Source organism: Oncorhynchus nerka, linkage group LG25, assembly GCF_034236695.1.
Source record: "Oncorhynchus nerka isolate Pitt River linkage group LG25, Oner_Uvic_2.0, whole genome shotgun sequence".
Taxonomy (NCBI): Eukaryota; Metazoa; Chordata; class Actinopteri; order Salmoniformes; family Salmonidae; genus Oncorhynchus; species Oncorhynchus nerka.
The window spans coordinates 23,142,725-23,161,134 of NC_088420.1; the positions used below are offsets into that span (position 1 = coordinate 23,142,725).

The following is an 18,410-nucleotide window of genomic DNA, read 5'->3' on the forward strand; positions in this document are numbered from 1 at the left end:
CTCACCTTGCCAGCTTTCAGTTCTTTCTTGGCCAGCTCCACCAGGCAGCGAACCTTGGCGGCGATGCAGAGGTATTTGAAGAAGCGCTGGTGGGAAGACCAGAACTGACCCCACAGGGACTTCCTGCTGACCAGACACAGCGCGTCCGCTGCACGCATGAACACGGCCAGCGCCTCCGCCCACTGAGAAGGACAAACATATATAGGTCAGTCTCCTTTCTCTTTACAAGCTAGTTATCTTACCCTAACAGGGTAGTATTGCACTCTTGCACTTTACAAAAATCGGACAACTATCTACATACACATACAGACAATCTCCTGCATGCCTGACCATGCGGTTGTGCCTGCATGGCCAGGAACGACTCCAACACCATCATTAAGTTTGCAGATGACACAACAGTGGTAGGCCTGATCACCGACAACGACGAGACAGCCTATAGGGAGGTGGTTAAGAGACCTTGCCGGGTGGTGCCAGAATAACAACCTATGCCTCAACGTAACCAAGCCTAAGGAGATGATTGTGGACTACAGGAAAAGGAGCACTGAGCACGTCCACATTCTCATCGACAGGGCTGTAGTGGAGCAGGTTGAGAGCTTCAAGTTCCTTGGTGTCCACATCAACAACAAACTAGAATGGTCCAAACACCAAGACAGTTTTGAGGAGGGCACAACAAAGCCTATTCCCCCTCAGGAAACTAAAAAGATCTGGCATGGGTCCTGAGATCCTTTAAAGGTTCTACAGCTGCAACATCGAGAGCATCACTGCCTGGTACGGCACCTGCTCGGCCTCCGACCGCAAGGCCCTACAGAGGGTAGTGCGTACGGCCCAGTACATCACTGGGGCAAAGCTGCCTGCCATCCACCAGTCACACTGATGATGGCTTGATGCCAAAACTTTTCTATTTTGTTTTCACCTCTTATTTATGCACTTTCCTACACAGTATAAATTATTTATGCACCATGATGTCCTACTAAAACATTTTTTTTTTTGCATTTCAGCCTCAGTTTTGGATTTATCTCTCTTTTTAGAACAGTGTGCGGGTCGCCACCTCTTCCAGCTTTCATTTCAATGACTTTTGTGTCATGTCTTGACTTCTGTTTTCAAACGTATCAACGCTGCAATGCATCACTTCTCACTTCTAAGAGTAATGTTTTTGTTCTGCAATGTCGTTATCCAAATAAACTTAGCAAATAAATGAAATCAACACGCACACACTATCAAGTCAGTCTTACCAGTTTGGCAGCTTTGTTGTAGACCAGTTTGAAGTCGTCGTCCAGACCGATCTCCTCGATGCGGAAGGACACCCCTGAGAAGCTCAGCTGCCGGGCGATGTACATCCCACTCACCTTCATGTCCATGGCAACAATCTCCATCGCCCCTACACCCCTGTCAATCAAAAATCAAAGCCACAGGTGCCCTGTCAGCGATGCTGAATCCTGGAAGCCAGGACTGGTCTGGTAACCACAACATTACGAGATGTCATTCTCACAACATAGATAATCATAGAAGAATATGATACCGGTGACATAAATCAGGTAAATGATGTGTGGAATAAGGTCAGACCTCTTCTCGATGGCGTGCAGGAAGTCGTCAAAGGTCTTGAAGGGCGTGCCCTCGCCCCAGATCCCCAGGCGGCTCATATAGATCATGTTCTTTGGCTCAGAGGCACCTAGAGGGAGACAGAGAAGCAGGGGTGAGATGTTGATACAGAGAGAGCAAGAGCGAGAGCGGGTGGGGGAGAGAGTAGCGAAGAGACAGGGAGAGAGAGGAAGAGGGAAGACAAATACAGTCTGAATAAGATTGAGAAAGGGAAACACAGAGGACAAATAGTCCTAAAGTACAGGTATTGTGAAAAGGAGCGATAGTGAAAGAGAAGACAGAGGTTCAGGTACAGTGTGAGAAAGGCCCACCTGTGGCACTGGCGTAAACCACCCTGGCCAGCGGCAGGTTGTGCTGCAGGTCCAGCACGGCCTTGCCCATCTTGGTGGACGTAGCATTCTTGGCCTTGTGGCATTCGTCAAACACAATCTAGGAACACGGTCAAGGACAAAGTACTGCAGCTACAAAATGAACTGTAAACATTGAGTGATGTATGCTCTCCTATCACTAGTTACTGGGCTTGATGCCATGCTAGAACTGACAGAAGTGGCAATATCATCCAAACTATTGATCAAGTATGTTCACATTTTAGGGTTTGGGGTTAGTCCGTGTTAGCGGATAACAGATGCAGTACTTCCATTCTTCTAAAATGGCCAGCTAGATTTTTCAGGTAATGCTGGTCATTGAGCAAGGTGATAATGTAGTATACAAGGATACAACTCCATCAAAGCCGGGCTTGCACCAGTCCAGGATCTGCTTGAGTCTGGTGCGGTGCTGCCCACCTGCTTGGCTCTCCCCGATCAGTGCAGAGTATGTCGCAAACAGGACTCCTTCTGAGGTAGCTGTGTCTCCATACTTTATCTACAGGGAAATAACATAATCACAGGTTTCGCCAGGGAAAGACATTAGGTAAATCTGATGGATATGATCTGGAGTGTGGTTTGCTTTTCCTTAAACACTCACCTTGTTTAAGGCATGCACAGGAATGGTGGGAGCATCTATGTCTTTCAGATCTCTCTCTGCGTCGTATTTCAGGTCATTGGATACACTAAACCTGTGTGGGGAAAGAGGAGAACGAGTGCATCTTTACAAAACAACCGTGGAGCACAACTGAATAGGTTTGTTTTATAGTTTGTAGTAACCAATGGCACTGACTATCAGTGATGGTTTTTAACACAGGTCATAAAGGCCCCTTCCTGAAGCAATATCCATTACAACTAACGTTTTACAATCAAAACCATTACATCTAAATCTGTTAGAGACAGGGAGACCCGCTCCTACGTACTGGTAGGAGAAACCTATTAGGTTGGGAGAAACAGAGCTAGGCTGGGTAATGCATTGGGTGGAGTATCTAGTGTCTTACCATAGCGCTTTCTTCCTTCCCTTTAGGTAATTCTCCAGGATGATGCCGGCCACTGTGCGGCCTTTCCCTACTCCGGCCCCATCTCCTATCAGGAAGCCTGCTCTCTGGTTGTTCTGCAGAATTACCTCGTGTTGCTGGGAGCACACAGGGAGCACAGCGTCCCTCATGTGTCCACGCAAGTAGAAACACTAACTAACACTTTGCATTCTAGTCAGACACACATAACTGCACCACATATCACACTTTCACAAAATGCTTGAAGACATGGCTAAAGGTCAATCAGATTTGTGAACATGGTCCCTAGCTGTGTGTTGCCGCTTTCCATGTTGTCTGTGGTCTGTAGCTTGTGAGGTGTGGAAACACTTTGTTGCTTTTATGAATTTTGTCTTGCTGCTTTTTGTTCTGTCTGTATGCTACGTCTTGCTTGTCCTATGTTGCTCTGTCTGTATGCTATGTCTTCTTGTCCTATGTTGCTATGTCTTGCTTGTTCTATGTTGCTATTGTCTATATTGTAATTGTTTTTAATAACCTGCCCAGGGACTGCGGTTGAAAATTAGCCGGCTGGCTAAAACCGGCACTTTTACTGAAACGTTGATTAATGTGCACTGTCCCTGTAAAAATAAAAAATTAACTCAAACTCATCTAGTAGACACTCTTATGAAGACCGGCAATTAATACAACAGCATCCCATCGAACAAACGTCTTACATAGAAAGATATCAAAAGCACAGCTGAAGTAGGTAATACAGCAGAAACAGGTGTTTAAAACCAATGTATACTCTACCCTTTTTTGCATGACCCACATACTGTAGTTCCCAAGAACAAAATTGTTCCTGTCAGACCAGATGTGTGAGGTCAGGGGTCAGAGGTAATAGAGTGGTGTGTTACCTGGCATGCGTATATGATGGCCTCCAGCTGCAGGGCAGAGAGCAGGCCACAGTTGATGGTGGAGTCAGGAATGGACAGAGTGTAGGTGATGTCAGGTGGAGGGACGCTGGACAGCGTGTTGGTCTCCACCACTATGTCTGGGTGGGAGATCCCTATGGTGGCTGAGGAAGGACAAAATAGTTAAAAGATTGAATGGACAGACAAAACCTTACTCAGCCCCTCACAGATTAACTACCAGTATCAGATGGTATTATTATTTTATTATGAGGAAACTATGTGTAGTAATACCACAGAAAAATATTACTACTGCAAAATAATAATTCCTTCCACAAAGGAAATAAAACAGGATAAATAGGTTGTGTCTTGATAGTAGTGTAGGGCAGCGTACATTTGGATGGTTTGTAGTCAGCGTAGGTGTCTACATGTCCCAGCTCCTCTGTCTCTTCCTCCTCCTCCTCTGCCTCCTCTTCTGCCGGAGTCTGGTTTCTCTGAGTCTGCTGAAGCAAGGGGACACAGGTCATTTAGTTAATATCCTGTCCATTACTGGTCTCCTCGCCATCTACACTGGTATGATACAACTGGACAGGTGAAAAGCAAATGCCCCTGTTTTCTTTTCAGATCGGTGCAGATGAGGAAGAGATGTCAGTAAAATATCCTCAACCTACTGGACAAGATACATGTGAGGTGAAATGAACAATCAAAATATTTGTGGATGGTTACAGGGTGACTGCTAATTGGACATAATTAACCTAATAAGGTTAATTCATTAATGTCAATGGGAGCCTGATTAGACATCAGATCATTAGCCTTCAGTGTTTAGGAAGGACTCCGAAGAGCAACGCCTCACAGGAAGATTCATTTCGACAAAGAAGTTACCAAAACCGGCTGCTTTACTCAATATATTATTTCAAAACCTGTTTTTGGAAAGTCCGCAAAAATACAGCAACAATTCACTCGAATTAAAACATTTATGCCGGGGCCTCCCGAGTGGGGCAGCGATCTAAGGCACTGCATCGCACTGCACTGCTTGCCAGATGCGTTACTACAGACCCGGGTTCATTCCCGGGCTGTGCCACAACCGGCCATGGTGGGGAGTGCCATAGGACTGCGCACAATTGGCCCAGCTCCGTCTGGGTTAGGGGAGGGTTTGGCGGGTGGGTCTTTACTTGGCTCATCGCACTCTAGCGACTCCTTGTGGCGAGCCGGGTGCCTGCAGACTGATCCCAGTCGCCAGTTGAACAGTGCTTCCTCCGACACATTGGTGCGGCTGGCTTCCGGGTTAAACTGGCGGGTGTTACCGAGCACAGTTAGGCGGGTCATGCTTTGGAGTACGCATGACTCCACCTTCGACTCCCGAGCCTGTCGGGGAGTTGCAGCGATGAGACATGATCGAAAAAGGGGGTATTTTTTTTTATTACAAATAACATTTATGCCAAACTCATTTTGAATTTAGTGCAGCATATTTAAAATGATGCAGTCAGTGTTGGCTCCACCTACACATTCTTATGCCTGTCAAAACGGGGCCCTCAGTCAGTCACCTGACTAATTTAGGTCTGATTAGATTTGAAGGGTTGAGGCTACCTGGTATCCTCCCAAAGGTGGGGTGCTGATTATGGCAGCGATATCCTCCAAACTGTTCAAATCCTGAAACCTGTTGGCATTCAGCTGCAGGGAGAACAAACAAAAAACAAACACAAACTAATGAAAAGATACCAGTCACACTGAGTGGAGAGTGACTGTATGTCATGAACATCTGGAAACACAACATGAGAGAGAGTGATCTTGTCCGTGACAGCCAGCTAGATAAAGGATCAAATAATAACAGAACCTATAGGAAAAATACAAAGACTCAAACGTTCCCATTTCTGAGTTCATTTGCTACCATGCTCTCTTTACCGAGATGGGTTGTAAACATATCTGACCCCTAGAGGCAATACTTACCAACTGCACATGATGTGAATTTGAGAATTGCTGTTTAGTGTTAAGAGTGAGTGTGTATGCGTGGGTATGAGCATAGTGGTGTCAGTTATCTAGGTAGTAGTGTGTGGTGAAGCAGGTACAGTGCCGTCAGAAAGTATTCACACCCCTTTACTTTCCCACAATTTGTTGTGCTACAATGGCCTACTACACACAATAACACATAATGTCAAAGTGGAATTCAGTTTTTCAAAATGTTCACAAATGAATACAAAAATAAAAAGCTTAAATGTATTATTTATTTAACCAGGCAAGTCAGTTAAGAACAAATTCTTATTTTACAATGACAGCCTACCCCGGTCAAACCCTCCCCTAATCCGGACTACGCTGGGCCAATTGTGCGCCTCCCTATTGGACTCCCGATCACGCCGGTTGTGATACAGCCTGGGATCGAACCAGGGTCTGTAGTGCCAACTCTAGCACTGAGATGCAGTGCCTTAGACCTCTGCACCACCCGGGAGTCAGTAAGTAAACAACCCCTTTATTGTGGAAAGCCTAAATAAGGAGTAAACATTTGCTTAAGAAGTCCCATAATAAATGGAATGTTTAATATGATTTTTGAATGACTACCTGTACCCCACACATACAATTATCTGTAAGGTCCTTCAGACGAGCAGTGAATTTCAAACACAGATTCAACCACAAAGACCAGGGAGATTTTCCAATGCCTCGTAAAGAAGGGCACCTATTGGTAGATGGGTAAAAACTGTAAAAGCAGACATTGAACATCCCTTTTGAGCATGGTGAAGTTATTCATTACACTTTGGATGGTGTATCAATACACCGAGTCACTACAAAGATACAGGTGTCCTTCCTAACTCAGTTGCCAGAGAGGAAGGAAACGGCTCAGGGATTTCACCATGAGGCCAATGGTGACTTTAAAACTGTTACAGAGTTTAATGGCTGTGATAGGAGAACTGAGGATGGATAAACATTGTAGTTACTCCACAATACTAACCTAATTGACAGAGGGAATAGAAGGAAGCCTGTACAGAATACAAATATTGCATAACAAGCATCCTATTTGCAACAAGGCACTAGAGTAATGCCACAGAAAATTTGGCAAAGCAATTAACGTAACGGAGCTAAGCATAGGCAAAATCCTAGAGGAAAACGTGGTTCAGTCTGCTTTCCACCAGACACTGGGAGACTAATTACATTTTCAGCAGGTCAATAACCTAAAAAGCCAAATCTACACTGGAGTTGCTTAATAAGTAGACAGTGAATGTTCCTGAGTGGCCGAGGTACAGTTTTGACTTAAATCTACTTGAAAATCTATCCCAAGATGTGAACATGGTTGTCTAGCAATGATCAACAACCAATTTGACACCAATTTGACAGAGCTTGAAGAATTTTGAAAATAATAATGGGTGAATGTTGCACAATCCATGTGTGTAAAGTTCCTAGAGACTTACACAGAAAGACTCACAGCTGTAATGCTGCCAAAGGCGCTTTTACAAAGTATTGACCCAGAGGTGTGAATCCTTGTGTAAATGACATATTTCTGTATTTCATTTTCAATGCATTTGAAAACAAATATTTTTGTTGTTGTCTAAAAACATGTTTTCACTTTGTCATTAATCCATTTTGAATTCAGGCTGTAACAAGAAAATGTGGAATATGTCGAGGGGTGTGAATACTTTCTGAAGGCAGTTATGCATGTTTTCGATGTTTTGTGTGAGAAAAAGAAAACGGCTTTTGTGTGTTTTCTGACATGTTTATTTCTGTGTGTGTGTGTGTGTGTGTGTGTGTGTGTGTGTGTGTGTGTGTACGTAGTCAGGTCCCCTCACCTCCAGCTGGCTCTGTGCTGGTGTGTTTATGTCCCATATCGTGGGCACGTGGGCCAGGTTATCTGTGGGGATGAAGGCCTGGGCATCGGTGTAGTCTGACAGCGAGTCGGCCGGAGACGAGAACAGAGAGTTGGAGAGGTCATCGATGCAGGACAGGTTCTGGAAACAGAGACAGGACAACAGACAATATATGTTAGTTCATTCTCTCCTTTCTGGATCAAGTTAGTGCTGCTGGCACCTTATAAGGACAGTTGTTTATCTTTGTACTGTGGGATTATTCCTTGGTTTATAGTACCCTGTTAACCATTGTTATTACAAAAAAATATCCAATGCCAAAGAGCACACACTGTACAATCAAACTGCTTCCAGTATGTTCTGAATATTCATTATGCAATATAACATATTATGCATGATGATTTTGTGACAACAAATTTGACCTAAATCTTATTCTACAAGCATAACACAGCAGTTGTACTTCTCATACAGAGGTTATGGGAGGGATATGACGACACACTAGGCCTGGTCCTCAGCCAACATACCACTCTCTCTGGAGAGCATAGCCTAATTAGACAGATGTGAATGTGTGTGTGGAGCGTCTGTGTCTCTCATTTCAGGCATGGCTGCCTTCCAGACCCTCTCCATTCATATTGTAGTGGCTCCATTTGCCATGTTCACTAACTACCTCCCACAGGCACCCCCTGAGACATGGACCCAGAGAGAGGGAGAGAGAGACAAGCCCCATGGAGGAGATGCCATGTCTAGTACCCAACATGGTGTGTGTGTGTGCGTGAGAGAAAGAGTGTGTGTATGTGGTGATGTAATACACACGTGTGCTCGTAAATGTATTTGTGTGGGTTAATGTACTGTATGTGTGAGTGTGTGCTTAAATACAAGAGTTGGTAACTATGTGTATAGTGTTCCCACAGTATGACTGGCTGGTCGGTCATTGGTAGAGGCTCCCACACCCCCACACTTCAATTCAGTCGAACCACCCAGAGGCCAATGCATCAACTTAGCCCAGCGTTGCATAACAGGAGCAGGGGCTCCAACCATAGATGACCCAGCAGCCTAAAACAGATATACACCCTGGAATAAAACATTATCTAATATCAAAGGACTGACTAGGGACAGCAGGTAGGACACCCTGTCCAGCACAGTAAGATCCTACAGCAGAGCAATACACTCAAAATGGAGCCTAATAAAGAATGGAAAACATGCTCGTCACACAAGCTGTTACTGAAACATTTTCCACGGTACAGTTGTGCTGTGTACATTACTACATTATGTAGGAAGAAGGGGCCTAGCCAGAGTGACTACACTCTACATACTACAGAACATACACTATATATACAAAACTATGTGGACACCCCTTCAAATTAGTGGATTCGGCTATTTCGGCCACACCCGTTGCTGACAGGTGTATAAAATCGAGCACAAAGCCATGCAATCTCCATAGACAAACATTGCCAGTAGAATGGCCTTACTGAAGAGTTCAGTGACTTTCAACATGGCACCATCACAGGATGCGTCCTTTCCAACAAGTCAGTTTATAACATTTCTGCCCTGCTAGAGCTGCTCCGGTCAACTGTTTCATTTTGTACTTTACCCCCTTTTTCTCCCCAATATCGTGATATCCAATTGCGATCCTGTCTCATCGCTGCAACTCCCCAACGGGCCCGGGAGAGGCAAAAGTCGAGTCATGCGTCCTCCGAAATATGACCCACCAAACCACGCTCCTTAACATTTGCTTGCTTAACACAGAAGCCAGCTGCACCAATGTATTGGAGGAAACGCCATTCAATTGACGACCTAAGTCAGCCTGCAGGCGCCTGGCCTGCCAGAAGTACAAAGAGCTTACACCTTAAGGATGAATTGGAATGCCGACAGCGAACCAGGTCTAAGCGCCCAACATCAGTGCCTGACCTCACTAATGCTCGTGGCTGAATGGAAACAAGTCCCCACAGCAATGTTCCAACTTCTAGTGGAAAGCCTTTCCAGAAGAGTGGAGACTGTTATAGCAGCGAAGGGGGGACCAACTCCATATTAATGGCCATGATTTTAGAGTGAGATGTTCGACGAGCAGGTGTGTCCACATACTTTTGGTCATGTAATGTACGTACACACCCCAGGCTGGGAGGTTTCACAACCGACCAGCGAGGACAGGACAGGGACTTTAATAGGCAGGATAGCAGCTCTAGGGGAACCCTAAGGGGGCTAGAAGCCGGCCAACAGGGTCTGTGTGTGTGTTTACAAGGTCAGAGGAGCAGGATAAGTGGTGCGGTTGGTTGTGTGTGTGATATGAATGTGACTTAAGGGTGGTAAAGAGCTCCTAAAGAGAGGTTTCACAAGGGCACAGCACTCAGCTAATCAGTGTTTACTGGAAGCGCTCCGATTACACTCCTGGTTGTGTGTGTGCACTTGTGCATGTGTTAGCTCTGCTAGGGCAAGATCAGACTTGAGCTCTGAAAGCAGCCTCTTGAAGTTGTGTGCCTGTGGCCAGCTAAAATGGAACAGCTGCATTTTTTGTGTGTGACAGAAGAGAAATGAGGAAGAGAAGCCGAGACGATCCCTGGAAACTCTCCCCCCTCCATTCCTCCACCAGTGCCCCTCCCACCACCATTCCAAGAAACGTGGCTGTTGCGGCAGAAGAGTGATTAGTAAACAAGGTGGAACAAAATATACTACACCCTTCCCCCCAACTGCCAGCAGTTCCTACAGTGGAAACACAAGCTTAGTGATGAATTCCATCCTACAGTGAACATAAGGAAGGGCTTCATACTCTCTTACACTAGAAACTAGGCACCCTTCATTACGGCTCTTAACTACAATTAGACTCACCACAAAAAGACCAGACGATGTAACATGCACATACCACTTTATACTTTAGACATTTTGTTTATTGATTAACAAATTGATATGGTCATGAACTGTCAGATATCAGAAATAATGATGTCCTTTTCCCCACCTCTCCAACCCTCTTGCTCTCCAACCCTCTTGCTCTCCAACCCTCTTGCTCTCCAACCCTCTTGCTCCAACCCTCTTGCTCTCCAACCCTCTTGCTCTCCAACCCTCTTGCTCTCCAACCCTCTTTCTCCAACCCTCTTGCTCTCCAACCCTCTTGCTCTCCAACCCTCTTGCTCTCCAACCCTCTTGCTCCAACCCTCTTGCTCTGAGAGGACGAACCTTATCATCAAAGCAAAGATGAGACGGCAGCCTTTCCCTCTCAGAGCCAGGATAAGAGCTTTGATTATGAACAAACAGAAACAGCCCCCTACCCAAACATCAAACATCATGGCCAAGGTCGTTCTTCTCTAAAATCACCAACCAATTGGACCCCCAGCTCCACTAATCTCCACTCACAGAGAGAGCGAGAGGAGAGGGAGAGAGAATAACCCGAGCAGACTGGAATGTATTTTTCTTAATAAATGTGAAGCAAGGCAAGTGTGACTGGTAAAGCACTATTTGTTCCCGCAGCGATGCGGCTGGGGCTGCAGCTAAGATGATGTTCTGTGAGGCAGAGATAAGGCCTGAATTCCAACTGCACTGATGGTAATCTGGCCAACAACAGCCACAGACTGCCTGGCTCCTAATCCTCACAGGACAAAACATGGAGATGGCAGAGTGAGCGAGCGATGGGAAACATGGAGAAATCTGTGAATGAGTGAGTGGTGTGTGTCCGTGCATGCACATCTCATGCGTGTGTGTGTGAGAGAGTGAGTGGTGTGTGTCCGTGCATGCACATCTCATGTGTGTGTGTGTGTGTGAGAGAGTGAGTGGTGTGTGTCCGTGCATGCACATCTCATGCGTGTGTGTGTGAGAGAGTGAGTGGTGTGTGTCCGTGCATGCACATCTCATGCATGTGTGTGTGAGAGAGTGAGTGGTGTGTGTCCGTGCATGCACATCTCATGCGTGTGTGTGAGAGAGTGAGTGGTGTGTGTCCGTGCATGCACATCTCATGCGTGTGTGTGTGAGAGAGTGAGTGGTGTGTGTCCGTGCATGCACATCTCATGCGTGTGTGTGTGAGAGAGTGAGTGGTGTGTGTCCGTGCATGCACATCTCATGCGTGTGTGTGTGAGAGAGTGAGTGGTAAGCAGACAGTGTATGGCCTTTGTGAGAGAAAAGGATTTCAAAGTGAAAATCCAGGACAAGTTGTGCGTTCATTTATGAAACGGCAGAGCTGCGTGTTGGTTGGCTAGTTCCCAGTTTGTGGGTCAGTCCTCAAGTCACCACACAAAGCCAGTCCTTCACAGGTTCCTCTTACACTTCACGTTCTCCTGTTTTAGTGCTTAACCCAGCATTCTCATCATCCTGACCCACACAGAGAGGAAAACCACATTCAAGCCCATATATACAGTACCTGTAGGCCTCCTTTCCACAATCCTTCAATCACATGATACAACCCCCTGGATGTGACCACAGAGAGAGAGAGACACACACACACACACAAAAAAAAAATCCCAACATAATTAAAATAATGATAGTAGCTTTACATAGCAGGGTTGTGATAAGACATGAGGCTGGTCATTGTTCAGCAACTGTAGAAGGCATGGCTCTTCTCGGTTCAGCTCTAGAAGGTATGTCTATCTTTTCAGGAAGTCGTAACATACAATAGTGTTTCTCTCTGGCCCATTTCAGCTCCCGGATGAAGTTGCCCGTTTTACACTCATCTTAGGTCAGTTTGACATTTTATCCACTAATAGTAAAGGTTTTTATTTGGTGGTGTGGGTAAGCTGATCCTAGGTTTGTATTCCCCCCCACCCAAGGGGGAATAAGCAGACGTCCTGAAGCCCTAACCACCACTTCTTCCTTACCCCCCCACCCCAGGGGGAAAAAGCAGACTTCCTGAAGCCCTAACCACCACTTATTCCTCACCCCCCCACCCCAGAGGGAAAAAGCAGACTTCCTGAAACCCTAAACACCACTTCTTCTTCCTCCTCCTCCTCCTCCCCAGAGGGAATAAGCAAACTTCCTGAAACCCTAACCACCACTTCTTCTTCCTCATCCTCCTCCTCCCCAGAGGGAATAAGCAGACTTCCTGAAACCCTAACCACCACCACTTCTTCTTCCTCCTCCTCCTCCTCCCCAGAGGGAATAAACAGACTTCCTGAAACCCTAACCACCACTTCTTCCTTCTTCTTCCTCCTCCTCCTCCCCAGAGGGAATAGGCAGACTTCCTGAAACCCTAACCACCACTTCTTCCTTCTTCCTCTTCCTCCTCCCCAGAGGGAATAAGCAGACTTCCTGAAACCCTAACCACCACTTCCTTCTTCCTCCTCCTCCTCCCCAGAGGGAATAAGTAGACTTCCTGAAACCCTAACCACCACTTCTTCCTTCTTCCTCCTCCTCATCCTCCCCAGAGGAAATATGCAGACTTCCTGAAACCCTAACCACCACCACTTCTTCTTCTTCCTCATCCTCCTCCCCAGAGGGAATAAGCAGACTTCCTGAAACCCTAACCACCACTTCTTCTTCTTCTTCCTCCTCCTCCTCCCCAGAGGGAATAAGCAGACTTCCTGAAACCCTAACCACCACCACTTCTTCTTCTTCCTCATCCTCCTCCCCAGAGGGAATAAGCAGACTTCCTGAAACCCTAACCACCACTTCCTTCTTCCTCCTCCTCCTCCTCCTCCCCAGAGGGAATAAGCAGACTTCCTGAAACCCTAACCACCACCACTTCTTCTTCTTCTTCCTCCTCCTCCTCCTCCTCCCCAGAGGGAATAAGCAGACTTCCTGAAACCCTAACCATCACCACTTCTTCTTCTTCCTCCTCCTCCTCCTCCCCAGAGGGAATAAGCAGACTTCCTGAAACCCTAACCATCACCACTTCTTCTTCCTCCTCCTCCTCCCCAGAGGGAATAAGCAGACTTCCTGAAACCCTAACCACCACCACTTCTTCTTCTTCCTCATCCTCCTCCCCAGAGGGAATAAGCAGACTTCCTGAAACCCTAACCACCACTTCTTCTTCTTCCTCCTCCTCCTCCCCAGAGGGAATAAGCAGACTTCCTGAAACCCTAACCACCACCACTTCTTCTTCTTCCTCATCCTCCTCCCCAGAGGGAATAAGCAGACTTCCTGAAACCCTAACCACCACTTCCTTCTTCCTCCTCCTCCTCCTCCTCCCCAGAGGGAATAAGCAGACTTCCTGAAACCCTAACCACCACCACTTCTTCTTCTTCTTCCTCCTCCTCCTCCTCCTCCTCCCCAGAGGGAATAAGCAGACTTCCTGAAACCCTAACCATCACCACTTCTTCTTCTTCCTCCTCCTCCTCCTCCTCCTCCCCAGAGGGAATAAGCAGACTTCCTGAAACCCTAACCATCACCACTTCTTCTTCCTCCTCCTCCTCCCCAGAGGGAATAAGCAGACTTCCTGAAACCCTAACCACCACCACTTCTTCTTCTTCCTCATCCTCCTCCCCAGAGGGAATAAGCAGACTTCCTGAAACCCTAACCACCACCACCACTTCTTCTTCTTCCTCATCCTCCTCCCCAGAGGGAATAAGCAGACTTTCTGAAACGCTAACCACCACCACTTCTTCTTCTTCCTCCTCCTCCTCCTCCTCCCCAGAGGGAATAAGCAGACGTCCTGAAACCCTAACCACCACCACTTCTTCTTCTTCCTCCTCCTCCTCCTCCCCAGAGGGAATAAGCAGACTTCCTGAAACCCTAACCATCACCACTTCTTCTTCCTGCTCCTCCAAAGAAGCTGACGAGGCAGCCAGGGAATCCCCCTCTACTCAGCCAGCCCAGGAAGTGGAGAGTCACACAGACATCCAGTACGTCTCAAGACAACAAACTCTCATTGTGATGTTTTGTTTGGATGTTTTTCAACCCAACATTTGCTGTAGCTAGTGTTTTTAACAGACTTCCTTCTTTCCTCTCCACTGCTGTGTGGTTTATTAAAAAGTCAATCAACTGTACAGCCTTTCTCCAATCATGGCTCTTTTAAATCCCATGGCATTAGGTCAGGAGCCAAGTAGTTCTGTAAAGTTCCAATATGCCAGCCCGTGTGGACTCAATTTGATGACATCACTGTCCACAGTGCCGGATGCCAACACAGCTGGTTGAAACACTCCCAACAGCAGTAGGTTGTGTGGAAACAACTTACCCTCCCCCAATCCCAACCTTTCAATTCCAGGTAGGGGATGTAAAACACACCTTAAAATCAGTGTCTGTCTGGGCCCGGGGTCAGCAACTGTTGTGTAGGAGTGACGGCAGGAGGAGGAAGCCCCACCTATCTCCAGGGGCCTGTGTGGGTCACGTGGTCCCTGTATGGAACCCAGTACCTACTGCTGTCACCAGAGCCTGACGGATGGCCTGGGGCCACGGAGCGGTCTGGATGATTTTATCCCAGGCAGTGTGTTACCCACATCACCTAACATGCTGTACAGAGATACCCACAGAGGCCTTTACGTCCTGCCCAGCGACAGGAAAGAAGGGAAGCTGGCCTCTGGAACTGTCCAATGTTTGCACACTTTTCAATAATAAAAGGATGTCATAGCAGGCTATCATATTTGAATGATTAAAAAATGATCCAGTTGGCTATGAGGCCTGCTGTGATGGCTGTGTCTGTTCTGGGTTGGCAGGGAGAGAACGAGACTCTCTCAGGCTGTGGAGGGGTAGTAGGGCACAACGATCCTCTTACTCCAACAGCAGCACCACCATAAAATGCAGGTACAACGTTAAGATAAGAGAAATGTAATGTAGAAATGTCTGTTCTACACACCAGAGAATAATGTATGGTGTAAACAGCAAATTTATATCTGAATGTTAAGCAATGCTCAATTCTCTTACACGGAACACCTCTCTTCTTCCCCGCAACAATGAGCTCACAGTCAACTTAGTCAGCTTTAATAAGAAATCTGAATAAGCTAGTCACCCGACAGGGAAGAGGGTTAGCCCAATAGGAGGCCAGCAGTCAGGGGCCCCAGTGATCTCTCTGCCAATAGGAAGTACAGAAGGGCTGGGTGGAGAGCAGCTGACACACACTGGGAGCAGGTCAATAGTATAATGTGGCTTCCTCTCCTGCTTTGTTTCTTTATCGAAATCTGCACTGTGAAAGAACTAGACAGGTGATATCACTTTTTTTAATGGTGGATATTCATATCACTTTCACCCATTTTTCTTTCTTTCTTTCTTCAGAACAGTGCAGATGACAGAAAGGAGTATTGAGATGCACCCATTGTCTCTGAAAAACAAAAAGGGTGGGATTCTGAAGCTTACCGTAAACCAGCACCACGTGTGACTCAGGAATCAGAACAAATAAAAGCAACACACACCTAAGAGGAAACAAAACCGGTCAAGTTGATATTGTGTGTGAGTGTTTTGGGGTAGGGGCAGATGTGAGCCTGCATTCTCATGGTTTAAGGGAAATGGATTCATCAGGGTGCTGACGTCAGATAATTCAGTTCCCAGGAATTGCCTGGTTATTGTGCAGCCTAAGATTGCATCACACTCCACAACACTTACAATGTCAATATCCATATTATGGACACACTAAATAGGCAAAAATTAATTAAATCCAAAAATCTTTTCAGTTTTGACCAGGGTTAGGACCAGTTCAAGGGAACAAATAAAAGAAAACAGAAAAACAAAAGCACATTTTCAAGGAAAAGAACCAGAACCGAGAATGAAAGTGATATTCAATGTTCTGGAAGAGAACCATTAATTTAAAAGCATGGGAACCGGTTAATAACGTTGTTTTACATTCCGGGCATTTTCTTCCAGTCCCACAAAAAACGTAACAATGCACATACGCAAAGCCCTCACTGTCACTCAAACTACTTCCAGTGGCTGCCTGCCTACCAGCTGAACATCTTTGCCACTGTGTGTGTGTAGGCTACCTGCCCCTCCCCTTGAAGCATGCATTGTCTATTGTATGCTTCAAGAGGGCCACCATTGTTCCTGTTCCCAAGAAAGCTAAGGTAACTGAGCTAAACGACTACCGCCCCGTAGCACTCACTTCCGTCATCATGAAGTGCTTTGAGAGACTAGTCAAGGACCATATCACCTCCACCCTACCTGACACCCTAGACCCACTCCAATTTGCTTACCGCCCAAATAGGTCCACAGACGATGCAATCTCAACCACACTGCACACTGCCCTAACCCATCTGGACAAGAGGAATACCTATGTGAGAATGCTGTTCATCGACTACAGCTCGGCATTTAACACCATAGTGCCCTCCAAGCTCGTCATCAAGCTCGAGATCCTGGGTCTTGACCCCGCCCTGTGCAACTGGGTACTGGACTTCCTGACGGGCCGCCCCCAGGTGGTGAGGGTAGGCAACAACATTTCCACCCCGCTGATCCTCAACACTGGGGCCCCACAAGGGTGCGTTCTGAGCCCTCTCCTGTACTCCCTGTTCACCCACGACTGCGTGGCCACGCACGCCTCCAACTCAATCATCAAGTTTGCGGACGACACAACAGTGGTAGGCTTGATTACCAACAACGACGAGACGGCCTACAGGGAGGAAGTGAGGGCCCTCGGAGTGTGGTGTCAGGAAAATAACCTCACACTCAACATCAACAAAACTAAGGTGATGATTGTGGACTTCAGGAAACAGCAGAGGGAACACCCCCCTATCCACATCGATGGAACAGTAGTGGAGAGGGTAGTAAGTTTTAAGTTCCTCGGCGTACACATCACAGACAAACTGAATTGGTCCACCCACACAGACAGCATCGTGAAGAAGGCGCAGCAGCGCCTCTTCAACCTCAGGAGGCTGAAGAAATTCGACTTGTCACCTAAAGCACTCACAAACTTCTACAGATGCACAATCGAGAGCATCCTGTCGGGCTGTATCACCGCCTGGTACGGCAACTGCTCCGCCCACAACCGTAAGGCTCTCCAGAGGGTAGTGAGGTCTGCACAACGCATCACCGGGGGCAAACTACCTGCCCTCCAGGACACCTACAATACCCGATGTCACAGGAAGGCCATAAAGATCATCAAGGGCAACAACCACCCGAGCCACTGACTGTTCACCCCGCTATCATCCAGAAGGCGAGGTCAGTACAGGTGCATCAAAGCTGGGATCGAGAGACTGAAAAACAGCTTCTATCTCAAGGCCATCAGACTGTTAAACAGCCACCACTAACATTGAGTGGCTGCTGCCAACACACTGACTCAACTCCAGCCACTTTAATAATGGGAATTGATGGGAAATTATGTAAAATATATCACTAGCCACTTTAAACAATGCTACCTAATATAATGTTACATACCCTACATTATTCATCTCATATGTATACGTATATACTCTATATCATCTACTGCATCTATATATGTATCTATATATGTACTCTATATCATCTACTGCATCTTTATGTAATACATGTATCACTAGCCACTTTAACTATGCCACTTTGTTTACATACTCATCTCATATGTATATACTGCACTCAATACCATCTACTGTATCTTGCCTATGCCGCTCTGTACCATCACTCATTCATATATCTTTATGTACATATTCTTTATCCCCTTACACTTGTGTCTATAAGGTAGTAGTTTTGGAATTGTTAGCTAGATTACTTGTTGGTTATTACTGCATTGTCGGAACTAGAAGCACAAGCATTTCGCTACACTCGCATTAACATCCGCTAACCATGTGTATGTGACAAATAAAATTTGATTTGATTTGATGATTTGATTTGTAGCTACTGACATTACATGCATGATTCAGAAATGAATTAGAGAACAATCAATTAACTTTTTCAATGCTGGTTAAGTATTCTGTAGTTATCATGTTTGACATTGGATTTATTAAGTTCAAAAGGTAAGACATGTTT

At 46.3% G+C, this 18,410-nt stretch overlaps 1 protein-coding gene across 1 annotated transcript in view; it reads right to left on the minus strand.

The window, feature by feature from the left end:
• The window catches only part of LOC115109242 (protein strawberry notch homolog 2-like), a 114,198-nt gene that overhangs the window by 18,537 nt on the left and 77,251 nt on the right, over positions 1-18,410 (minus strand). Inside the window, 11 exon segments of the mRNA XM_029633943.2 lie at positions 6-182; positions 1,233-1,386; positions 1,564-1,669; positions 1,911-2,028; positions 2,317-2,460; positions 2,563-2,653; positions 2,963-3,096; positions 3,850-4,010; positions 4,238-4,346; positions 5,431-5,514; positions 7,617-7,775. Of these exon segments, the coding sequence (XP_029489803.2) occupies positions 6-182; positions 1,233-1,386; positions 1,564-1,669; positions 1,911-2,028; positions 2,317-2,460; positions 2,563-2,653; positions 2,963-3,096; positions 3,850-4,010; positions 4,238-4,346; positions 5,431-5,514; positions 7,617-7,775 (1,437 nt within the window).